Here is a 26,619-nt window from a genome sequence, read left to right as displayed (position 1 = left end):
GGTTTGGTCACTGCTTAATGCTTAGAGGATATAGATGACTGGAGGGTGTGGTCACTGCTTAATGCTTAGAGGAGAGAGATGACTGGAGGGTGTGGTCACTGCTTAATGCTTAGAGGAGAGAGATGACTGGAGGGTGTGGTCACTGCTTAATGCTTAGAGGATAGAGGTGACTGGAGAGTGTGGTCACTGCTTAATGCTTAGAGGATAGAGATGACTGGAGGGTGTGGTCACTGTCTAATGCTTAGAGGAGAGAGATGACTGGAGGGTGTGGTCACTGCTTAATGCTTAGAGGAGAGAGATGACTGGAGGGTGTGGTCACTGCTTAATGCTTAGAGGATATAGATGACTGGAGGGTGTGGTCACTGTCTAATGCTTAGAGGATAGAGATGACTGGAGGGTGTGGTCACTGTCTAATGCTTAGAGGATAGAGATGACTGGAGGGTGTGGTCATTGCTTAATGCTTAGAGGAGAGAGATGACTGGAGGGTGTGGTCACTGCTTAATGCTTAGAGGATAGAGATGACTGGAGGGTGTGGTCACTGCTTAATGCTTAGAGGAGAGAGATGACTGGAGGGTGTGGTCACTGCTTAATGCTTAGAGGATATAGATGACTGGAGGGTGTGGTCACTGCTTAATGCTTAGAGGATATAGATGACTGGAGGGTGTGGTCACTGCTTAATGCTTAGAGGATAGAGATGAATGGAGGGTGTGGTCACTGCTTAATGCTTAGAGGAGAGAGATGACTGGAGGGTGTGGTCCCTGCTTAATGCTTAGAGGATAGAGATGACTGGAGGGTGTGGTCACTGCTTAATACTTAGAGGATAGAGATGACTGGAGGGTGTGGTCACTGCTTAATGCTTAGAGGAGAGAGATGACTGGAGGGTGTGGTCACTGCTTAATACTTAGAGGATATAGATGACTGGAGGGTGTGGTCACTGCTTAATGCTTAGAGGATATAGATGACTGGAGGGTGTGGTCACTGCTTAATGCTTAGAGGAGAGAGATGACTGGAGGGTGTGGTCACTGCTTAATGCTTAGAGGAGAGAGATGACTGGAGGGTGTGGTCACTGCTTAATGCTTAGAGGATAGAGGTGACTGGAGAGTGTGGTCACTGCTTAATGCTTAGAGGATAGAGATGACTGGAGGGTGTGGTCACTGTCTAATGCTTAGAGGAGAGAGATGACTGGAGGGTGTGGTCACTGCTTAATGCTTAGAGGAGAGAGATGACTGGAGGGTGTGGTCACTGCTTAATGCTTAGAGGAGAGAGATGACTGGAGGGTGTGGTCACTGCTTAATGCTTAGAGGATAGAGATGACTGGAGGGTGTGGTCACTGCTTAATGCTTAGAGGATATAGATGACTGGAGGGTGTGGTCACTGTCTAATGCTTAGAGGATAGAGATGACTGGAGGGTGTGGTCACTGTCTAATGCTTAGAGGAGAGAGATGACTGGAGGGTGTGGTCACTGCCTAATGTAATTTATTTATCTATCTATCTATCTATCTCTATAGTCTATTTTGCTTATAGTCTACTTTGCTTATAGTCTACTTACTGTCAGCACATTCTATATATCCCCGGAAGGACTGGTTACATCTGTTTGTCTTGTACATAGGAATGTACCGAGGCACCTGCTGTGTACATCTCTTCCTCTCATGAGACTCCTTTCACTAAAAATATTCAAGTAAGACCAACCTCCGATTCCAGAACATTTCTTCAACATTAATCACATACAGTCCCCTTCTCTTAACAACAATAGTTTGGCAATAGATTATTTTTCCAGATTCTGCTGATCTGGGGAGAGCCGTAGACTAGCACATGCTTCCTCCGATACATGTGCCATCACCAGCCACTTCTTTTGACAGTGAGGAGTTTCTGAGGAGCAGAACGTAGCACGTTTCTGAGGAGCAGAACGTAGCACGTCTGAGGATTATGCTTTTCTCCCTCGAACAGGCGCCCCGAGCGACCAGAGGAGGCGCTAGTGCAGCGACCAGGAGTCATATCCCACCAGCTCCCCACCCGCAGACACAGCCAATTGTGTCTGTATAGAACATCTGACCAAGCCGGAAGACCGCTACCGGGAATTGAACCCCGGTCTCTGCGGTGGTAGACGAGTGCTTTGACCTCTACATTACCCAGACGCCCTACTAGTACTACTAATGCACTTTCAATAAAAAATCAACCTCAAAGCGCTACAGAATAAAATATGACTGAAACCAGGTCAAACGAATCAGGAAAGATAATGAGATGCAAAGCAGAACAGTGGCAAAGTAAATACTGGCTTAAAACAAAAGCCTTTGGATCAGAGGAGTCATTGGAGCCAGCTGTACGGACACTAAGCAGAGCTCCATAAAGCTACCAGTATAACTCATTACATTACATTACATTACATTACATTACTGTATCAATCACACCAGCATCGATCTCCTTTAATGAACCTGAGAGATCGATTGTGTCTAATTAGTGACTTGCGGCAGCCTCCAGGTACAACACGCTCAATCAAGGCCAGGAAGTCATCGGCGGGCAAAACTACTTCTCTCTGTGTGTGTGGGGGCAATCTGCACACTGAATGAACCCATGTCTCATTGAAACAGCCTTGAATTATGGCCTAAATCAATTTCTACTGTTGTGACAAATGAGGCACAGCTGTTGGTTGGCTTGAAAGCTTTCCCCACAAACAGTGAGAATTACAAACATGGAGGAGCAGCTGTACGATCAGAGGAAGTAGAGGAAGAGGAGGCGGAGTAGCGGGAAGGAGAGAATAGGAAAATCCCAGGCCAGGGAGACGAGGAGAAATGAGAGAGGGAGTAAATTAGGACAGTGTCCAGAGAGGATGAAAGTGATGAAAACCAATGTCTGTGGAAAAAAGACATGTCCCCTGCTGGCCTGGCATCAACACATTCACAAAAGTCATGCTAGAGTAAAGTGCACATCTGTCAATCTGCCAATGGTCCACATGGCCGGAACTGTTTCCACTTTTGTAAATCCAGTTCTTTACTGTTGCACTGACCTAATACACCCTGAAGGGTCAATACAGTCAATGCTCTCTCATTCAAAACCACAAGGGGACAAAGGGAAAAGCAATGAAAACAAAAGATCCAAAGTACTTGGGGAAGAAGAGACTGCAACGAGACGAAGGCAGATAACCAGAGAGAGGTGGATGGCGGTGAGGAGAGATGAAAGCTATCCCAAACAGATGGAAGACAGACAGTGACGAGGCACCTAAGATGCCTCTTCACATGGAAAGAAGAAGAGAGAAGGAGACGGAGAAGACAAAAGAAAAACGGCATGTTTTTTTAGCGGGCGGTTCTCCCCAGGGGAGCACGGGGAGAACATGCACACTCCACACAGAAAGGCCCTTTTTGATGACCCCACCTGGGCTGTAGTCACTGAGGACATGGGGATAGGGACACACCCTCAGTGCCCACAGCGTCCCAGGCGGGGGTTTCTAACCCAGGACCTTCTTGCTGTGAGGCGACAGCGCTACCACTGTGCCACCGTGCCGAGAAGACAAATGCTGGCACAAATCAATGATCTGAACTGAAAAATGAAACCTCAGCCTCAAGGCTGCATTCTTACGAATGGCCAGCAGGCGGAGACTCCACTGGCTGAAGAAAAACCCAGTATGTACCCAGTAAACAACTTCCTAATGAGTGTATGGTCTCAATTTCTAATTTAAAATAAACGATAAACGATAAAGCAGACTATGTTTTGGGGTCACCTGTCGAGTGATCATGCAGCTCTCCAATCACGGACCAATAGCAGGCGGCGCTGCAGCTCTGTGGGACCCCCTGTTCTCATGCTAGCTGCTTCTGGCTCCAAATAACCAAGATGGCGATGGTTAAAATGGCAAACTCAAAGCTTCAAAAGCACAAACCAAGTGTGCACTGGAGAGAGAGAGAGATGTAGAAACACTAGAACTAACAACACCACTGGAGTGAGACAGAGGTGACCAATCATCTCCAACATGTGGCATTTGTTTACAGTCCAATACATCACAACTCATTTGACAATGATTGCATTGATGATGGTATTGCTTTTTAAAAATTATACTCATAGCCCCTTTAAAGTCTTATTGTACTGAGAATAAAGCCAGACAAGACACAGCAGAGACGCTGAGAGAGACAGACAGCTGAAGAAGACGAAGTGATAGAGAGACGAGGAGCAGGGGCCTGTGGGATACATGCAGCGGTACACGTGTGTGTGTGTGTGTGTGTGTGTGTGTGTGTGTGTGTGTGTTCAGTGTGATTTAGTGAGGTGTCATGGAGACGGGTGCTTTCCCTGCGTGTTACTGTGCCTGCCGGGGGGGGAGGAAGGGGGGAGGATCCACTCATAAATCCCAATGATGTTAGCGATCTTTGCCTCAGCTGGCCCGGCCCCACACACACACACACACACACACACACACACACACACACACACACACACACACACACACACACACACACACACATGCACACACACAGAGGCACACACAGAGGCACACACACACACACACACACACACACACACACACACACACACACACACACACACACAAACACACACACACACACACAGAGAGACACACAGACACACACACACAGAGACACACACACAGAGACACACACACGCGCGCGCACACACACACACACACACACACACACACACACACACACACACACACATGGCTGATGGCTTTAGTCATCACATAATGAAGGAAGGGCTTCATTAGAAAATGAGATAAACACTATTGTAAAAACATGACAACACCTGCTTTAAACCAAACGATGGCTTGCTGGCATGAAAAGGGAAAGTCATTGTGGATCATCATGAAAGTTATTAGCCAGAGACCTTTTTACAAAATGGTGTCATTTTAAATGATCAGCTCGATTCATGAAGTATTGAGCAATCTTTTTCCAAAATGGAAATCTGTTTGGGAAACAACATAGCAGCAGATTCAAAAGCAAAAGTAGCAGTCAGAGTTTTTCCATTCTTTTTTCTTTTTTTACAGTAATTCTATGTTTTTTTATGATGATGTTTGTTGTAACACTTTATCTTGTTCATATCTTATTTATTATTTGTTTTTATTGTAAATGAGTTTTTTAAAAGTGGTGTATAAAGTTATTGTCATTATCATTTAGGCTCTTTCACAAAAAAATGCACGGAAAATAGGATCCGCTCCTCCGGTGTGAAAGTCATGAACGCGCGTTGGTGGTAAATTGTTATATGCCTTTTGTCCCGGGAGCAAAGCTTGTCACAGCGCCGGTTTAGCAGGCAACACGCCTCACTTGAAAGCGTCGGAGCAGCAAGGCGGAACAGTGCGAATGCTTCACTTTCGAATGCAACACTTCGCTGCCAGAAAGTCGGCAGATGCACTCCGCGGCGGAGCCCGTTTTGATCTTAAGGCGAGCCCGCCCACCATGCGAGTGCACCTATCCTCCCTGCTCAGCGGACTAGGAGAAGAAGGGAAGTCTTGTTGTTGAATGAATTAATTCATCATACAGTAGCCTAGGCTACACTAACCTATGAAAATATTAATTTGGGCTAGGAGGAGCAGGAAATCCCTCCGCTCGCCTTTCAATCCGGGAGCGTGGGATTTCACCTGAAAGTACACCGCAGCACGGGAATGTGGACGTGCTGCTTGGCTCTGTGTGAAAGCAATTTCTGTGGCGAGGCTGCGGCCTTTGTGGGACTCCTAAACTGCAATTTTGCGTGATCTGTGTGTGAAAGAGCCTATTATTAGTTGTAGTAGCAGGTCAAAGTAGTAGAAGTAGTGTGTGTGTGTGTGTGCGTGTGTGCGCGTGTAGAAGTAGTGTGTGTGTGTGCGCGAGTGAGTGTGTGCATGCATGCGTGAGTGAGTGTGTGTGTGTGTGCGCGCGTGCGTGTGTGTGTGTGGTACCAATGTAGTCAGAGATCTTGACGTCCATTGGTCGTATCAGGAATCCCTCCAGTATCAGCTCTTCATACAGAGACTCAATGGACCTGGGGGGGGGGGGGGGGGGGGGGGGGGGTTGGAGAGAGACGAGAGAGAGAAGGTTGAGAAGACATGGTTGGCTTTAGATGGGCACGCACGCACGCGCACGCACGCGCACACACACACACACACACACACACACACACACACACACACACACACACACACACACACACACACACACACACACACACACACACACACACACACACACACACACACACACACACCTGTCCGCTGTCAGGTCCCTCTCTTTCTTCTTCTTCTTCTTACTGTTCTTCTTGCTTTTCTTCTTCTTCTACAAGTAAAAAAAACAGTACATGTCAAATTACTTAGATTTCATCCGACAAAATAAAGAATCAGTCAATTTATGTGGATACAATGAATTGTTCCCATTGAAACACACACACACACACACACACACACACACACACGGACACACACACACCCACACACCCACACCCACACGCACACGCACGCACGCGTGCAGCATGCAGTTGCCACTTTTCTGTCTGTCTGTCTGTCCGAATGCATGTCTGTGTGTCAGAACGTGTTTTTTTGGAATGTCTTCTATTGCAGTCAAACACAAGAGTCTGTTTGAAAACAAACATGGCGTGTCGGCCAGCCGTCACTCACTTCCACCCAGAAGAGGACAGGAGCATGGAGGGAACAGGCATCATGTGGCCGGCCCGCACCGCAAAAACACTCCTGACAGCTGCTATATACTTTTGACTGTAGATGGAAACAGGTCCACGTTGCTTTGCACCACCACCTGTTTTTTCCTTGAAGTGTCTATTTTAATAATGTTCCATTCATTTTTAACCCTATATCTATTACACCTGAACCCGAACAATAAAAATATAACTTCGAAATAAACTACATACAGTACAGAGATGAATGAACAACTTTTTCCATACAATTTTGACCCGAGGAATTCAGTGAAATGGTTATTGTTAAGATTCAAACCCATCTTGGCTCTATTTCTGGGGCAATATCACCCAACTCAAATGTATTATTATATAATATCACGTAACAGAAATACTGTAGGTCCAATTATGCGTTTTCTGTGAAAGGGCGATGGAGTCTCAATGTTAAACAGGCAGATCCAAGAGAGGAGCTGGTGGTAGGTCCAATTCCAAATGGAGTAAACAGAAATGAATGAATAGATACACGGTATTACACTTTTATCACTTAATGAAATGACACTTTCTTACTTATTTGCCTCATAATTACATTGGATGAAAAGTGTATCTGTTGTAATGCATTTAAAATCAGATTACAATGCATTTCAAGTATTAAGCTTTCTTCCTATTATTCTCATCTTCATAATATTATCAGACTTGGGAAACCCCAGCTTCACAGCAGCAAACCGCACTGATCCAAACAGAACATTGTGATCAGATGGAGTCGGCAGAGCTGAGTCACTGCTTCTGGAGGGAACGACGCACAACTTTGGTTGTTTTCACACTAACAAGAGACATTTGAGTAACGCAATGTCAACACCCTGACCTCCAATACACCCTGCAGCTGGGCGTGCTGCCTCGCCACGATGATTAGACACGCGAAGAAGAGTCTCTGGAGGAAACTTGTGTTCCAATGAGGACTATTTCCAAAGTCCCGCCTCTCTGCAGGAATTTTCGGGTAATGGCCCACTTGGTTAAAGTGAACAGCTCCATAATAATTCTTTTTTATATGATTGAGGGTTGATCTTGCATTTAACAGAGCATAAGATAAGATGATATATAAGATAAGATGATATACTTGAATGATTCCTGTGGGGAAATTGGGTTGGGTGGGAAAATAGTAAGAGGATACAGTATAATGTAAATAAGAGATGGGGAATTTAAACAAACACATGCCAATTCCTTTCCATAAGAAAGTGAAAGTGTGAAATAATATGAACTGCAGCTCTATAAGGGTGTGTAAAATCCCAGCAGAACATACTCATACAAAAACATTTGTACGTAACAATTGTACTTTGTTGATTTGATTTGTTTGAGTTGAGTGTTATGCACTCTAGATGAGGTTTAGGTTTGTCACACAGAATCCACCTTTTCTGAAACTAGTCCTTCATAATCATCTAATCAGAATGAATCAGCAGAAATCAGTCCTCCTGTTGGGACGCACTGTGAGACACTCTGGGAAAAAGACACATGAACTAAATGACAAAAATGTAAATAATGTAACATTGCACTGACATGCTATATGAGGACATGTCACAGGCCGAGACTGTCAAGCAGTTGACTTGAGATGTTTTGGCTGAGAGACAGGGAAACACAGAGGGCTTCTCTACATGTGATGACAGGAAATGCTTCGTGCATATCATTTATGATGGAGAGGACACATGAGCATGGCAAGTGTGAATCCTTTTTTAGAAGAACACTTTCTCATACTTCTACTTGGAAAAGTGCTATTTCTCTAAACACAGAAATGACTGTATGAGGTGATGAGATGATTTTTGGGACTGCCCAGTTTAGATCAGCGAGGTCATTTCCAACACATAATCCTCCATGGAGTCAATCTTCTGTTTAATAATGTCTGGGCCGCTGCATATGGAAGCTCTTAATATGAAACATTCATCCTTACTGAGGAGCAGGTGAACATCTGAGTCACATTAACTTATTTCCCTCCATCTGATTGAGCCACACTGCTTTTGATGAATTCATAGCAGCTTGAAAACCAGACCTGGGTCAAACAGTACTTCTGGGTCAATCTTAGCGTTTGTTTTGACCTGCATGTAACACCAGATGGGTGGGGTTTACTGCACCGGGGCAGTACAAATAGTTTTGAGTTGTCAATCATAGTTGAAAGAAATTTAGAGGAAGACATTTTTTGAAAAAACTACACATTTAGAGAAAATAGTTGTGGATTGAACAATTGTATTGCATTGACTGTCAAATACTTTAGCGTGATTGTCTAAACTTTGCAGCACAGATTGTTTTATGTGTAATGGTAAACTCCACCTACTGGTACTCCAAGCAAGTTAAAAGAAACGCTAACAATTGACGTTGTACAGTAACAGTATATCCATCTTGGAAATACCAGTTGAAATCCATCAGGCATTGTGTCAAAAACAGATGATTTCATCCTCAAACACATAAAAATTTTCTAAGTTCACATCAAAAGATGACTCATATCATAACTTTAATAATGTGTCACTTTCCTGCCAGGAATGATTTTTATGACACTAAGTTTAAATGGTTGAAACATTTGGCACATTAGCAGGTGATCTACATGTACCTTCTTACTGCCTTTCTTAGCCTTCTTCTTCTTCTTGCCTTTGTCGCGGTCGACGACCAGCTTGAGGTTCCTCAGCTCCTGTCTCATCAGCTCGTCCACCTCGGAGGAAGAGATTAAACAACGCTCAGCTTTTAGCCTTCAGCTCATCTGAGCTAATCACTCACAGATGGGAGACGCATGCAGCGGATGGCCCCAACATATCTGAAAACCAGCCTGCATGGAAGAGTGAAGTTTACACTGTAAATAAATGGCAAATTTAGCAAGTATTTTGGCATTTGTTCAGATCGGATTTTGTCTAAACTTCACCAGCAGGACGTAGCGCATGGGAGGATCACGCTATTCCCCCCAGTTCCCCTCCACCAGAAATGGTGCCCCGGCCGACCAGAGGAGGCGCTAGTGCAGTGACCAGGACACATTCTGTACCACACCGGCTTCCCACCCGCAGACACAGAGGTACCGGAATTGAACCCGGGTCCTCGTCGTGGTAGCCGAGTACTTTTACCTCTACACTACCCAGACACCCCTCACATTTACATTTTGAATGAAAGATGTTCTCACAGCCTAACCCTAACCTTAACCAAGTTGTTTTACTTGCCTAACATTAACATTTTCAAATTCATGGCATCGGCTCGGCCATCGTCGGAACGTAAGGTAGCCGCAAGGCATTCTGGGGATGCAGGCCGTGCACTTTTGGCATGATACTGGGTTGGTATTAGGTCTTAGAAGTTTGGATATTTTTTTTTTCTTTTTTTAGAATAGTCATATTCAGCCTACATGTACATGTATTCAGTGAAATTCCTTTAAAATCCAGCAGAAGTTGTGCAGAAATACACTTCAACAATCCAACAATAGCCTGAAAATTCTGGATGCAAGACAAAGTCTTGTGATTTTTTTGCAGTGTAAATCGAGATTAATCTGAATCGTCTCCAGAGAACTGTTTCCAATTAAAGCTTATTAGACTCGGTGCGATAAGCAATGCATTTCTTTGCATGTCCCTCTGATACACAGATGATACATGAACACATTTCACCAGAGGGCTCCACTGTAAAGAAAAAAGACAAGCTTGGCAATAATTGTATTATGTATCCAAACTCTTCAGGTTACGCTATACAACTGCTGTTAGATGGAGGCTGCCAATCATTCAATCTGTTTACAATGATTATATCAAAGTGTCAAATAAAAATGAATGAATAAAAAGTAAAAATGCAACATAATATATCATGTGTGTGTGTGTGTGTGTGTGTGTGTGTGTATTTGCATGTGTGTGTGTGTGTGTGTGTGTGTGTGTGTGTGTGTGTGTGTGTGTATGTGTGTGTGTGCGTGTGCGTGCATGCGTGTGCGCCCTCACCTGAACCCTGACCTCCTCCTCCACCTCAAGCCTCTTCTCCTCTCGGACCAGCTGGGCATCAAAACGCTGCGGGATGTTCTGGCTCTCATCACGGCTCTGCCACACGTCTACACACACACACACATGCGCGCATGCACACACACATACACACACGCACGCGCACACACACACACACACACACACACACACACACACACACACACACACACACACACACACACACACACACACACACACACACACACGCGTGCACAGAGGGAAAATGTATTTCATGAATGACAACAAGGATGAGGAAGTGAATTGGGAATTGTAAAAGCAGCTGCTGTGTTTGGAACGCTGCTTTCCCAGGATGAGAGAGGAAGAGAGATATAAGTGCTGAAGAGAGAGGAGAGGGAGAAGATGGGTAACATATATATAGAGAGAGAAAGAAGATAAGAGAGTGAGAGAGAAAGAGAGAGAAAGGAAGAGAGAAAGAAGAGCTGAGAGAGATGAAGAAGCGTGAAGGAGAAAGAATGAGAGGAACAGAGTGAAAGAGAGAGGAGAAGAGGTGAGAGAGATGAAGAGTGAAAGAGAGAGAGAAGAAGCGGAGAGAAAGAAGAGAGAGAGAAATAATGAGCAAGCAAGAGAAAGAGAGAGAGAGGGCGAACAGGTGGAGGAGGAGATAGGTGAGTAACACAGAGGTACATTGTGTTGTCAGAGTGGCCCTCCGCAGCTACTTCCTGCGTGGAAACCTTCACTTCCTGTCTGGATAGCTCCACTTCCTGCCTGGGAGCAAGGAACATATGAAGAAGGAAGAACACTCACATCACAGCGTTCAAATTTTGCATTGGGGCCAGTTCTATTGAAGTGAAGGGAAGAGGAATAAAGTCCCACTATAAACCAAACTATAATCTGGTGGAAGCATTTTTCAATCCAAGGTGATATGACACAGATATTATCGTTTATAGTGGGACTTTCCCTGCTCGCCCCATTCACTTCAATAGAACTGGCCCCAAAGTGTGGCCCCAATGAAAAATTTGAACGTTGTGACGCGAGGGATGTCTTTTCCTTCTTTATGGGTTCCTTGTCTGCGAGCTGGCAGACAGCAGGTTGATGCAGCAGGTGGTGAGATCAGATCAGATCTCAGAACACAAACAGACTAGAGGACAAAACAACAGCTCAGGCCAGCTGAGAACCTGAAGTGTCTCTATCTGACCCCAGTCTGGCTTCAACTCATTTTTCCAATTTTATCATTTCATTATGAAGATTAGATTTTATGACTTCTGATTGCTGTGGATCCACACTTAGAGCTGAGTGAGGATTCCAGGAATTTTTCCAGCAACAAATTTTTATTTGATCCATCTGGACCAGGTTACACAAGACCAACTGACAGGATTACAGATGCTCTCCATAGGCAACTTTAGATTTTGGACAAGGTGCCTTCAAATGGAACTTGTGAGTTGTGGTTATGACATAGGAAGTCGTGTACACTTTGGCATAAATTGTTTTTGGCACGTTATGTTTCTACAAACCATGGATACGTTAAATCTCAACATTTGTGAACCAAAAATATGTTGCATATTTCAACAAGTCCTCCTACAAGTGTTTCCAACGTAAATGTGAAAAATGAAGCCTGCGTTAGTTCATTCAAGACATGATGTCATAGTCTACGCCCCAGCTGTACCAGCTGACAGCCTCTGTTTGGTTCACCGTTTAACCAATTCTCCAATCACAGTCATTCTCACAACAAGGCGGTCCGTTTAAATAGGGCAGCCTCTCACTCACTGATCTGTTCCCCACTTTGCTGGATCCTTGCTGGATCGTGCGGCTGCTGGCAACGCTTTGCTAATCTCACGCTGTTACTTTCATTGCTGCCGTGCCGAGTTTGGATGTCAAATCTAGCCAGGTATGAAGTTCAGTAGGATTCTTATTATTGTTCATTGCACTTACTGTTTCTGGAGGAAGGATCTCTCATGACGATGAAGGGACCGGAGCTCCTCCATTGATAAATCCGGGCAAGCATTAAGATCCTCAAAGCGTCTAGCCAATATCTCCGCATCCTGACTGGGGGCAGCCACGAAGAGCTGTTAAGTTGTGGAAACACTTTCCATCTCCACGCACAAGTTTTCAAGGAAGAACTGCACTTGCTCTGCTGTTTCTCTTCTGCTTTAAGCGGTTGGCTCCCCTGCTAAAGAGCAAGTCTCCCATCATAAACGTTACGCCGGATGAAGTCCAGTCTGTTCTTGCCGCGCCGATCGTCCAGTGAGAGGCATGTCCGCCTCCAGGTTTTGGAAACTCCCGTCTCTTTTCCACAAAGAACAACTTCAGGCCACGGCTGCTGGCTATGCTACTGCTAGCAAGCTATCGCTAAAACACAACGGTAGCCGGAGTGTGCCCCTGAGTGATGTCACTTCATCGATAAGGACGCTGGGAAATGTAGTCCCATCGCTGCGTTTCTTCATTAAAAGCTGAGTATTCAGTTGTGTATGCTATCATAGGTTCAAGCATTCAGCATGTTGTGTACTGTTCCAGCTGCTGGCCAAGCGCCTATATTCTTGTAGTGGTTTAAGCTATTCTGTTGATGTCGTGTTTGTTCTGACTGTTCCTCAAACAGCAAAGCCAGGGCTGTCGGCTTCTGCTGCTAGCGTTAGCTAGCATCAACGTCAGGTACGGGTGCCCTCCTGAGTGACGTCACCTCACCGACAAGGACGCTGGGAAATGGAGTTGCATTGCTTTCATGGCTGCGTTCTAAAGTTGAGTATTCAATCAAGCATAATTTCATGTAGCCTGGTGGATAAGCTACTATGTTGGCATGTTGATCTATCTGTTTGCTAACAGATTGATTTCGGCAATATCAAACCGATGTTTACTGGCAGGTATTCATCAGCACAACGCTGGCATGATGTAATTCTTATTCTGCTATATTATCTTGTGCCGCTAGCTGAGCCCCGGTGCACTCTGGTGGCGTATTATTGTAACTGCATCAATGCAAATCACCTCACTGGATGGTTTTTCAGTGGTTGTAATTCAAGCGCAGCTCAATTTCAGGGATTAAGTTGGAAATGCTTCTTAACCATGTTCAGGAATATGCTTTATCAATATATTCATTGGAAGTGATTGATTTTCATAATAGGGTTTTTTCAAATGAAACTTGAATTCTGTCTATAAAACGATAGATGGATGGATTAAGTGCTTTGTTATGTAATCTGGAAATTAGTAAACATTAGATAATTCTGATCAAACCATTCAAAGTAATATGAAGCAGCTGGTAAAATATAAAGTAATGACTTACATCGTTGCTGCGGGTATAAGGGATATAAGCTTATTTTACATTGAATTTACAGTAACAATTAAGATGTGTCGATATAGTCTGAGTCCATAAAATTTGGTTGGTACTTTTTTATATTATAATAAAATAAAAATAAAAAATTATAATAATAAAAAGCTGCATGAACCTTTGGTGAGACATAATTGTGAGGATTATGGAGTTCAATAATCACTCGGCTTCATCCAAGCTCTTGTAAGGATGATTGCTAAGCATATGTGCGGCTGAATTTCACGTGAAGCTCGATAAGCTTTACATCTTGGGCTATGGCAGTTAGTCCGATGCAAGGGCGCGTGTTGAGCACAAGAAGCTCAATACTCTAAGGTATAACTCATCAGTTTTATATTACAACACAAGTAAGGGGTGATTCATGTTTAAGCTCCAGAAGGATTTTGGGATAATTAATATTGCTGAGTATGGCAACAGCATTTTAGTACATTGATCTGTCTAAGCAAATAATATCAAGAATCGTAACAAAGTCAGTCTGCAGGTTTAGGTTAGCTGAAAGTGATTTTAGAGGTCGGTAAAATCAATTGTCTTTATCGTCACCTATTTTGCTGTAACAGTAAGATCAAATAAAGCTAAAAGACGATACTTTGCAATTCTAGACTAAAATCTCATCATGTTAAAAGTCCTAAAGCCACTGTCATTTAGGAGTCTCCTCATATAGGAGGGGATACACCTGTAGGTGACCTGTATTTCTCCACGCGCCATCTTGGGACGGCCAGTCTGTTATAGAGTTCCTTGTCTGGTGAGTCCTCCTCCCTGAGGAGTATGAACAAGATATTCGACAACAAAGCTAGCGGCTAGTCCATTCTGCTGGAACACATTCATGTTGAGGATGGCTCCTCTGCTTGCTATTGTTTACTAGTTACATCATGGCATGCCGTCATGAAGGTCAAAGCTGGTAAAGTAACTTGGACATCTATAGGCCATTGTTTGGCCAGCATATGTTAAAGTTAGAAGGGATTCTGCTGGATAGGATAAAACAGTGGAACTTCTCAGAACCATCTTGGTTTAAGTTAATCATGACTCTGCCGCTGACCTCTATCCTTAGTTATTTTCTGTATGTTTAATCATTGAAGACAGCTGTCAATCAGGAGGAAGTCAAGTCAGTTTTCTCAGTATTATTATAGGTAATAGGGCTATCATCACAAACATTCAATTAGCAGTTGATATTCATGGTTCTCATCTGCGGTCATCGCTGTCAGTTGCAAGAAATAAGATATTTAAGAATCTCTTTTCAATTCAGGATGTTCCATGAGCCAGAGCGTGCATTGCGAAGTGCCAAAGACGGGATGCCGGCTGCCGCCTCAGTGAAAGCTAAGCTTGGTATTTCTGCACATGGAGTATAGTTAATTAATATCAAATATATTAAATGCAGCTCATTGTTTATAGTTTAGTTTCATTCAATATCTAATATGGAAATCGCAGCTCATTATGTTCTGCCATCGGAGAAAGTGTTCAGCTTATATCTGTGCCAGGCTTATCTCTTCATAGGTAAAGTCATTTAATGTGTAAAATATTTCTCTTGGATAAAGATGCTGTGTCTTTCCGATGTTCATTCAAGGGGTAGGTCATGCTCGCTTAGCTCTCACTTGAACAAGAAAGGCTCTCAGTACCCAATGAGAATAGCAGAATGCTTGTTGCTTCTCATAGGTAAAGTGCATTTAGGGTATGCAACAGGCTAGGCTAGGCATACAGTATGGTTACTCTTGGGATGACCCTGCTGGTGCAGTACTGCTGCTGTTCCAGCAAGTAGCACCTGCTGGTGCAGTACTGCCGCTGATCCAGCAGGAAGCAAGTGTGTTTTGGGGATTGATTTTATTTGACATTATAAAATATTCCATTGCTGTCCCAACCAGTGACAAAATACTAATTTTCTTATTCACTTTATTTTTAAACAGACAGGGATGCTAAAGGCTCATCTGTTATCTCTCAAACTAATACTTGATCTGTCTATCCTCTAAGATTCATACCGCATGAGATCCTGATGTGGGGCAGGATTAACTCTGTTCCTGACTTGAGTTCGAAGGGAAGGCGACCTCCCGTTGCCGTCTCCTCTGCAAATGACGAGGAGTCCCTCGTCAGCTGCTCTCTTCACTCCTGCACTGGCACGTCTACCTCTGCAGCTGAGATGTCTCAGCATCTATTCTCAAAGCAATGGGACATTGGTTTTCTGCACCATTCAAACGTCATATTCGGTCAATGACATCTCGGCTCAACAGGCATGAGCTCTAAACACCTGAGGAGACGGCCATTATGTTAATTGCTGCATTGGACAGTGGTTGGCTGGGTTCATTGTACTGACGTAGGTATTATGACCTCAGGGGTTGCAGTTGCTTCTCTCCCAAGCGGGACGCAGCTGAGGTCGCAGCAGGCGTGCTGCTTCACTTTCAGTAAATACTGCTGTTCACATATTGGTAGAATGACCTCTTGGATGCAAGTTTACATCCACGTTATGTAGTGTGAGGTCGGCAGCGGCATACTGCCACACATAGGTAGTTCATATAATCGTAGTATGGGCCTCTTTTGAGTTACTCGGTTGTATCTCTTTTCAAGGTGATCCGAGGTCCGCAGCATGCTGCTGCTACACATGGGTAGTTCATTTAATCGTACTGTAGTATGGCCTCTCAAGATACATGCATGTATCCTTTTCAAGGTGACCCGAGGTCTGCAGCAAGCTGCTGCTACACATCGCTTCTATAGTCTGGCTGATGCATTCGCACAAAGAACATTGCACTCATAGCTCAGGGTCTCTTCCCACTATCTCATTGCACCCATGGCTCAAGGTCGCAGGCTTGCTTCCTCCTATCATTGCACTCATGGCTCAGGGTCGCAAGGCTTGCTTCCCCCTATCTGCAGCATCCATACTGCTTCTCTTAAAATGGTTCACTAATACTAGAATTACCTTTGGTTGTAAGCTTACATCCTATTTAATTGAAAGGTCGGCAGCGGCATACTGCCTCACATAGGTAATCCACTTAATCATAGTATGGGCCTCTTTTGAGTTACTCGGTGTATCTCTTTTCAAGGTGACCCGAGGTCCGCAGCATGCTGCTGCTACACATAGCTTCTATAGTCTGGCTGATGCATTCGCATGGGCGTTTCATGCTTGGCGTTGTCGAGTTCCGTTGTTTGGGGGATTCTGCTTGCTCTCCCTGCTCGGCGTAGCATGCTGCTGAGCCGAGTTCAGGGAGAATAGAATTAATTAAATATTAAATTAAATATTGAATTAATTCTAAGAGCGGAGCCTTCAACGCCAAACATAATTGTATGCATTATATTCATTTATGCAATAAATGGTTAATTCTATGACTTGAGTGTTCTTGAATGAAATGAAGCCTGCGTTAGTTCATTCAAGACATGATGTCATAGTCTACGCCCCAGCTGTACCAGCTGACAGCCTCTGTTTGGTTCACCGTTTAACCAATTCTCCAATCACAGTCATTCTCACAACAAGGCGGTCCGTTTAAATAGGGCAGCCTCTCACTCACTGATCTGTTCCCCACTTTGCTGGATCCTTGCTGGATCGTGCGGCTGCTGGCAACGCTTTGCCACCTCCACCCCAACCTCCACCTTTTTAGATCAAATGCAAATGCTATCATGTATTGTAGCTCTGGAGTCTGCATGGCTCAAAAAATGAACATGTTTCCATGTCTTGCTTTTAGGCTCCCTCTTTCTATGGTTTAAATGTATCTGGAATATTTTATTCCCATGGGGGATTCTGCTTGCTCTCCCTGCTCGGCGTAGCATGCTGCTGAGCCGAGTTCAGGGAGAATAGAATTAATTAAATATTAAATTAAATATTGAATTAATTCTAAGAGCGGAGCCTTCAACGCCAAACATAATTGTATGCATTATATTCATTTATGCAATAAATGGTTAATTCTATGACTTGAGTGTTCTTGAATGAACTGTGGTTAATCTGAAAACATCCCTGTGTTTCCAACGTTCATTTGCAAACATTGGTTCATTTGAAAATGTTGCTTTTATGATTTTTGAACAAGGGAACCAGGCGACGCTAACTTAAGGGTTTTAGGACTCATTCCTGCAGCACTCTATGAACCATAGATATCCTTTGTTTCTCTCAGTGGGCAAGCCCACCCCATTTCCCCTGAAGATTCCTCGAATGGCCACTAGGCGTCGGGGACAGTGGGAATTGCCCCCATGTTAAAATGCCAGACTTTTGTAACATGATTAAACATAATTCCAGTCAGGGGCTAAACACGGTTTTGGTCTATATAGCTAATTTCACCTTTTCATAACAACTGTAGGGGGGTAATTCTTTATATAACTCGCCCGTTTGGAGTAAAATAGATGATAGAAAAGGGGGTGATTGACAGATCGCCTGTCCAGTGATCGCGCAGCTTCCCAATCATGGACAAATAGCAGGAGGAGCTGCGGCTCTAGGAATCTCCCATCTCACGTGAGGTGTGGAAGGACTCAACCCATTCCCTCCCACTCTGCTGAAGAAAAATCAAGATGGCGACGGCCAACATTTCAACTCCAAACGGGAGACCAAGATCAATAGGATAGCTCTGTCCATATTATTTAGGTCAGTGGTTTCTCTAAAGCAGTGGTTCCCAAACTGTTTGAAGTCATGTACCCCCTGGAGCATTCAACCTCCTGTCGTGTACCCCCTAGACCTCCACAGACGGGCAACTCTCATATGATGTTAAATATGAAGACATGACAGTGTTTTTAACAATTTTGCTGTTTATTCAGCCTCATAAAAAGTCCTCTTAACAAATGACATGTACATTTCCTCAAGCACAATATGAATGACTTCTCTGGAAAAGTTATACATAAAATATGAAAAAAATATCCTCATAACAGACATGCATAATACCTAAAGCACAAACTTCTCTGGAAAAGTCTCAAATAAAATATGGAAAAAATGGTCCTCTCATAACAACTGACATGCACAATACCTCAAGCACAGTATGAATGACTTCTACGGAAAAGTTATAAAATATGGAAAAAGGTTTTCTCTTCATTCAGCCTTGTAAAAAGCCCTCTCATAACACAGGGATGCAAACAAATTCGCTTTTTTTTTAAAGGTGACAGAGACACACAGTTTTCATGCCAGTGAGGGCTGAAAAGCCACTCTCACACATATGTTGTTGCAAAGGGCATTATGGTCTTAACAGCACGATGTGCCAGGGCAGGATACTCTGTGCACAGTGCACTCCAAAAGTCTGGCAGTGGCTTGTGGTTAAACTCCACTTTTACAGCCCTGTTTGTAGATATTTCAATTAGACTCTCCTGCTCTGAGGTTGGCAAGTGGCATGAAGAGGATCCAGAGAACGGATTACGAATCCAGTTGTTTGTGTTGTCTGTTTTGGGAAAGTACCTGTATAATTGCACAGCCAGCTCACTGAGGTGTGTTTTTATGTTGCGTTTGACACTGTCAGTAAGCCTGAGTTCATTTGCACACAAAAAGTCATGCAGTGATGGCAAGACTTGTGTGTTGTCCTTGTCAACACAGTCAGACCAGAGCTCTAGCTTTTTAATCATTGCCTCAACTTTATCCTGCACATTGAATATGGTTGCTGAGAGGCCCTGTAATCCTAGATTCAGTTCATTCAGGTGAGAAAAAACGTCGCACGAGTTGTGCGACAGTACTTCTGTAACAAACAACACACTGGGGTTTAGGGGTGTCCTTACTCCCAATACAAGTGAAGCCCATAGTAATGTAGTTCTCGTCATATTTGCGCTTCTTTTTAGCGTTAACTTCCCTGTCTCCTCTGGACTTTCCTGGGACATCTTGGGCTTCGGGCTCGGATTCACCATCACTTTGACCAGCGCAAGCGCCCGTGTTGACACTAGTAGCTGCAAGGCTAGCACCGCTAACGCTACTGTTTGCTCTGCTAAACATGGCTCCACTTGAGGCCCTGGATCTGCTTTGGACCGCCGGGACTCGGCCTTCACCTGCTGTGCTGTTTTGAAAGCTCCCGTGGACATGGGACGAGGTCTTTTAGCGTTCCTTTTGAGCCGATTCTCCATGGCTAGGCTACAGGTCTCCATTCACTTTCAGCGTTTTGCACGGCACAGCTGTAGGGCGGGTCTAATCAGAATGCCGGTGTGTGTGTGTGTGTGTGGCGGGTCATATGTGTGGGTTTAACTTTGCCGGAGGGGGGGAGAGGGGGGGGTCCGATTTATTTTGGCGTAACCCCTGTAGTACCTCCACGTACCCCTAGGGGTAAGCGTACCCCAGTTTGGGAACCACTGTTCTAAAGCAATGTCCCTTATAGTGTAACAAAGTTCAGTTCACTTCTTCCTTCTGAGAGCGGCAGTTCAAGGTGGCTGCCACTGCAATACTCAATTCGACATCAAACGACTTGTACAGTGAATATTTTTTTGCAGTGCAGCTTGCAAGGCAGGTAACTATTCCTCGAACAGTTTGTTTATTACAGAGTTAAATGCAAACAAGGTGAGCTTATTATTATTTTCCCAGCTGAATTTCATTTTTCACTTGTGAGTCCCATAAATCCTCTGTGAGCAGCGGCTGATTCCTCCTGCCTTCAAGTTCAGCCAGGAGTCAAAGGTCAGGGGTTTAACCGGCCGGCACCTCCAAAAAACACCATGCAGCGTCTGTCTTTGAAATGGGATCTGCCCCTAAGGTCACGGGGTCAACCTCTCCTCCACAAGCCCCCCGCCCTCATCCCTCTCCTCACCCCGCTTTTGTCAAAATCCCCCCCCTTTTCAAAACACCCCGCAGGCGATCCGAGAGCTATAATTACCCTTTCTCTCCTCTGTCTCCACTGTTTTCCTCCCAAACTAGGCCTGTTTGTTGAAATAAGGCTGAGTCTATTCTAGTCGACTGCAGTCAAATCAGTGAGAGAGTATCATTTGGACCTGGTGATGCGAAGCAGAGGTCGGGCTTATCAGGTCCAATTTACTGCTCTTTAATGATCTCAGTGCTCAAACACACAGAGGGACTCTAGAAAAAGGCAAACTATGGGTTTTCAGGCTTGTTTTTATGGGACGATCCTTATACAGTAGTTAGTACAACGTAAAATACTTTACATGTAGAACCGTTCTCTCCAAAATAGTAGAAAGGTAGAATCAGATCATCTGAGTAAAAACAAGTGAGGGACTTCTTTCCAAAATGCTACCTATATGCATTTACTACATACAGTATATTATGCATATACACGTATAGCATTCAGACATAGGCTAATTAGCACGGGCAAATATGCTAATATTTGGCAGCTAATATTTCAAAAAGAGAACAACTGATTCTAGAAGACGTATAGTATTTTGACAGCAAACATCTTAAGGTAAGGTACTGTATGTATAATAGTGCAGTATAATAGCAATGGGTAGCAGATAACAATACTTACAATATAAGAATATTAGCAAGTGTATTGTTTGTTTTAATCTTCGGGTGATAGCATGAAATATGAAAAACATAACTTTCCCCAAACTAATAAATTCTGGGAAGGGGGGTGGGGTGCACGCGCTGGGGATCTCTGGATGTTTTTTTTTCTTTTCTTGTTTGGCAAAGAAGCCTAATCATATTTCTGTGGCATTTCAAAACTTGTTGAATGTTGCTTGACAGTGGGATGGATACAGCTTGTGTCAGCAGCAGGCTTGCATCCGCCCTGCTGAAGTGTCCCTGAGCAAAACACTGAACCACTGCCAGCCTCAGACCCTGACCTCTGACCTCCCTGAGGAGCGGGGAGAGAGAAAAGAACATTGTCCTCTGTGAGACCAATTGACTTGAACCTATCATGTTTTTTACTTTCATGCAAGGAATACTTTGCACTCTTTCAAAATAAAAGTATTTGTTGCCTTTAATCCCTCCTGATCCCAGAAGGGCCCCCGGGCCCGGACACATGGACCCCCCAAAACTAATGTCACAACAGGACTTCAATTTCATGGTTTTTGTGCTTTGAATCTGAACCCCAGACCTTCTCACTTTGATGCCTTTACCAACTCTGTATCTTACATTTACGTATCAAACTAATCGCTTCCCACAGTTCTGATGTGTAACTCCTGATGCTTTGCCTGACAGACTTCATTACACTTTTAACCATCACTACTGTAAGGCAGGTGATGATGTCAGATGAACAGATTGTCACCGATTACAAATGTTTCTGTGACTGTTGCAGGAAAAGTGTGGAGGAGCTTCACTGTACAGCCTGTGTTTTACAAGAGCCTTTCTTCTCATGGAAAATTCTCTCAGCAGAATCTGACCATTCGCCTGTCCTGCTTTTGTAAAAAAAAAAAAAAAAAAAAGATTGGCAAGACAAGAAAAGTAGAAGCAGATATACGCAGGGGTGGGTGGGTAGGCACACGAGTAAAGTAGCTTTTTTTTTAAGAACGAGTAGGAACGAGTAGCCTACTTTTCATGTTATAAAAAAAACTCTACTTCTACTCTTTACTCAAGTTGAGCCAGTAATCTACTTTTTACTTTGCTAATTTGCCATTTTTACCTTTGTTTGTCTGCTCTAAGGGTAGGGGGTGAGTGTAGGGGGCCACCTCTGGTAGGGGGTGAGTGTAGGGGGGTAGAGCGCGTGAGGAGCACCTTTACTGCAGATGCCAAGTTGCCAGCTGCCTGGAAGAAAAATAAGCACCACTTGTCTTTTGCTTGATTATAGCCTTTACCTGCTCTACTTCCTAAACAAGTTTGATCAAGAAGTGCTGTTTTTTTCTTCATTATTTTGCACTGAATATTAAAATGCAGAAAATATTAATGAGGACAGTAACTTGTACTTTGATTATTTTAATAACTTTTTTTGTTTGTTTCTCAAATGGTAATTTTTATTCGACTTGAGTCAGTTTTTATGGGAGTAATTGTACTTTTACTTGAGTATACATTTTCAGTACTCTACCCATCAATAAATGCTTAATCCCTAAGAAACGGTGATAAACATAAAGTGAAACATCAATTTTCACTTGTGTCGAGAAGCAAAACCTTCCCTCCACCACTCTCCTTCATACGTATTTCTCCATCACAGGAATGTGGTCACGCTGCTGTGACTCTGACCTTTGACCTCCTCATGACTTGCTTGAAATGAGGGAGATCTAGGAACTGAAAGCGCAGTCATTCCTGCTCGCATTGTACACTGCTCTGGATCAGAGGGTTAGGGCTGCGCTCAATGTCTACAGTGTTCAAAGCAAAGACCACACACACACATGCACGCACGCACACGCGCACACACACACACACACACACACACACACACACACACACACACACACACACACACACACACACACACACACACACACACACACACAGGTAAAACCCTCCCTGCCTCATACTGTACTGAAGCACCTGCACTGTGACCAGCGATCAGTAGGCAGCTCTACATCTCCTACAAGGTCACGCTTTGGTTCTGCTGCATGGAAGTTCTACTGCCTCTAATATTTCACTCCTGGTTTCAACAAATGTGCCCTCCCCGCGCAAGTTCTAATCACTTAACTTTCTGTCGATCGACTAATCGATTAATCGACTGATCATTTCAGCAATAAAAGACACTTTCATTCTGGAATTTTACTGGAGAGTTTACATCATCAGTTACATGTTGAGTGAGTTTCGTGAAATTTAAAACCTGTTAAAAATCCACTGTATGGTTTCAAAAACGGACGGGAAGATGACCAAATCAGCATTCCTCTTCCTCCGTGCAGAGACATAACAGCATGTGGAGGTATTTGTATGCTTTATGAACTTTGTTTGTCCTGCCCGCTCGCTCTGATGGGAAAGAGACCTGTTGTGTTCCTGAAGCAGAGCGTCCGGCAGGAAGAGTGATTCCGAGTAACAAGCGGCTTCCTGTTGCACGCTCGCCTGACCAGGAAATTGAAAATTAAATCCATGGGTCGCATCCAGCCACTGCTCCGTGACGCTGGCACAGGAAAGTCCCAGGGATTTAGTCTGATGCCCCGGCACAGCTGAAGCGGGGGGTTGGGGGTGGGGGTGTTTGTGTATGTGTGTTTGGGACATAACAACAGGAGGCAAACAAAGCATTAACCACATCCATAATAACCGGACGGCGCGCACAATGCCTCACTGCAAGGTGGGAACCTGTACTCTTGAACCAGTACTCTTTGCTTCTTTATTGATATTGCTTTCATGATGTTTTGACTATATGGTTAAGGTGAGTGGGCTCTGAGTACAGCTTTTTCATTGCAGGTAACGGTGATGGATGTTTGCATTGTTGCCAGTATGACAACAAACTAGAAAGTAGAGACTTGAAAACTTGCATGTTTCAGTTGGCTACATCTGTCTGCTGCTTTATTGGCCGGGTCGCTCTCTTTTTTGGGGGGTCAAGGATTTTTTCTTTTCTCATTTTTCTCTCCTTTTCTGCTGAATTATATATTGGCCAATTCCCTGTGCTGTCCTGGTCATTGCAGTCCCAGTTGGTCCACCACCTCTGCCGATCTGGGGAGAGCCGTAGACTCGCACATGCCTCCTCCGATACATGTGCAGTCGCCAGCCGCTTCTTTTCCCCTGACAGCGAGTTTCACCGGCAGGACGTAACATGTGGGAGGATTACGCAATTCTCCCCAGTTCCCCTCCCCACCTGAACACCCGACCAACCAGAGGAGGCTCTAAACTCTAAATTACCGCTTTTGCAACGATAGGGCCCCAGGACTCATACCCCACCGCCTTCCCACCAGCAGACACGGCCAATTGTGTCTGTAGGAATGTCTGACCAAGCCGGAAGTACCACTGTCGGGGATTGAACCTGAGACTTTTAATCTCAACAAGTCCTCCATCACATATAACCACACAGGCCATTTGTTCTTACCCTCGAAATACGACCCACAGGAGTGTTTCCAACTCGACAATTTTGAAAACGTTCATCCGCCACAAATTGAATTTTGAATTACATTCCAAAGGTCACATTTAGGCAATTAAAACCACGGTGATAAAAATGTAGGCAAGTAAAACACGTTTGTTTAAGGTTAGGGTTAAGATTATGGTAAAGTTCACCCAAATAAAACTACTTGTGTTACGGTTGTGGTTCGGAAAATGGTTTGGTCATGGTTCAATAATTTTTTTTAATAAAATGTGAGTTAAAATATGACTTATGTATGGCAGTATGTCTTTGGAAACGCTGGCGAACAGACCTGGCTAAGGAAACCACATTATGCCAAACATAATCTTCAACAACATGCAACCATAATGTACAATTGCAAATTCCACCCCAATTCCATAACATGTGCCACGTTATGATTCACCATAGGAGGATTAAGGGCCAAGACTTCAGAAATGAAGCCTAAACATTAACAAACATCTCAAATCTTCAAGATATTCCATTTAGTCTGAGGAACCTGAATTTCACCCGTTGCTTGTTATTCTCATGGATCCATCTCTCTTCGTAACTGACCTAATGTCTCAGGACCACCAGTGGAAATAACTTGACTTTCTGTGTTATCTTTCACATTCTTAACTATTCACGTCAATTTCTAACGTTTCAAAACCGTCCGGTACACGACAATAAACTAGCGTAGCCTGGCTGGCTGTCAGCAGGGTTCTGCACACAGTCTGGGCTTCACTTTTACGCCTCATTACGTCCAAATAAACCCAAACGAGCAATCATCTTCCAATTACAGACATGTGGTGAAAGGACGTGTGACGCCGTGTGGGACCGAGCCGTCACACACACAGAGCAGTGAGCTATTGGGCAGCAGGCCAACAGCTTTTTAGCGGACCCTTCCCATGTGTTGAAGTCTGAGTAGCGGTATGTGCTAATGAACTCTAGACGGAGGTACTTTGTGTAACCACGATGGTTATAAACATTCATGTGTCCCTGTGTCAGTTCAACTTATTCATTGGCAACTCCTGGACTTCAGCAGAAGAGCAGAAGGCTCTAAAATAAGTATAGGTTCCCTCGTTTGCTTGTAAAGTGAGATGTGTTGTTGCTTGTAATTTATTTATGTTCTGAGAAGTATGCCTTTTTGAATCTTTGTAAGTTTGAACAGTGTGAATGGCTCTGTGACTCATTTGCTCAGTTGTTTTTATCTCAGGCTATGTTTGGCCATGTGTTTCTATTTAATGTGTTTTATTGTAATGTCTGGTTCGATGCAGCAATTCCCTTACGCCAAGACAATTTTCTCCTAGGGGAGACAGATCAAGTAACCTTAACCTCAGACAGGTGTTTGTTTTCAGTCAGCGCTTTGACAGACAGGATGTTATACACGCTCTTCAATCCTCTCTGTGCTTAGGAACCTTCACATATCCTTCTGAGACCAACACACAGGAGGAGCATCACCCAGAAGGCAGCAGTTTGGAGTCTTGTTCGAGGAGGTTAAGGTTTCGTTTAGTAATTTTGTCTCATATTGAGATTTCAGATCTTAAACCAAGAGAAACCGCACTGGCGGATTTTTCCCCCACTAATTTGAAGAAAATAACAATTTTAGGACTCAATCGAATAAATGACTTGTTAGCTCTTAGCTGCTAGCTAGCTTTTCTTTCGACTGCTATGGTGTATAGCCTAGTTCTGCCGAAAAAAAATCGTTCCTACATGAAACTGCTCACAAGGTCTGTGGATTATCTTGAGTTAACCGGGTTGTGATTTCTGGAAAGAGATATTGCTGTTGAGTTTTTCATATGGATATATACAGTATATAGGCGTATGACTCCATTGTAAGCTGGCGCTCCTCTTTAGGTGAGAGGGGAATGAACAGCCGCGATGCCAGCTGCTGCTATGATCCGCCAGAGTGGATCTATACTATATATACTAGGATGAACTGACGATGACTGATGTCATGACTGACATCATATGGACGGGATGAAGTGAGGACAACTGACGTCATGAC

The 26,619-nt window shown here is 43.9% G+C and overlaps 1 protein-coding gene across 1 annotated transcript in view; it reads right to left on the bottom strand.

Annotated features, from left to right (window-relative positions):
• The window catches only part of drc11 (dynein regulatory complex subunit 11), a 91,094-nt gene that overhangs the window by 24,156 nt on the left and 40,319 nt on the right, over positions 1-26,619 (bottom strand). Inside the window, exons 10-13 of the mRNA XM_083632842.1 lie at positions 10,539-10,645; positions 9,191-9,289; positions 6,181-6,248; positions 5,876-5,958 (exon numbers count right to left, since the gene is read on the bottom strand). Coding sequence (XP_083488968.1) covers positions 5,876-5,958; positions 6,181-6,248; positions 9,191-9,289; positions 10,539-10,645 — 357 coding nt within the window. The remainder of the gene's footprint in view (positions 1-5,875; positions 5,959-6,180; positions 6,249-9,190; positions 9,290-10,538; positions 10,646-26,619) is intronic.

Source organism: Poromitra crassiceps (assembly GCF_964638095.1).
Source record: "Poromitra crassiceps genome assembly, chromosome: 3".
Classification (NCBI taxonomy): Eukaryota; Metazoa; Chordata; class Actinopteri; order Beryciformes; family Melamphaidae; genus Poromitra; species Poromitra crassiceps.
This window is presented reverse-complemented; position numbering and strand designations above follow the sequence as displayed.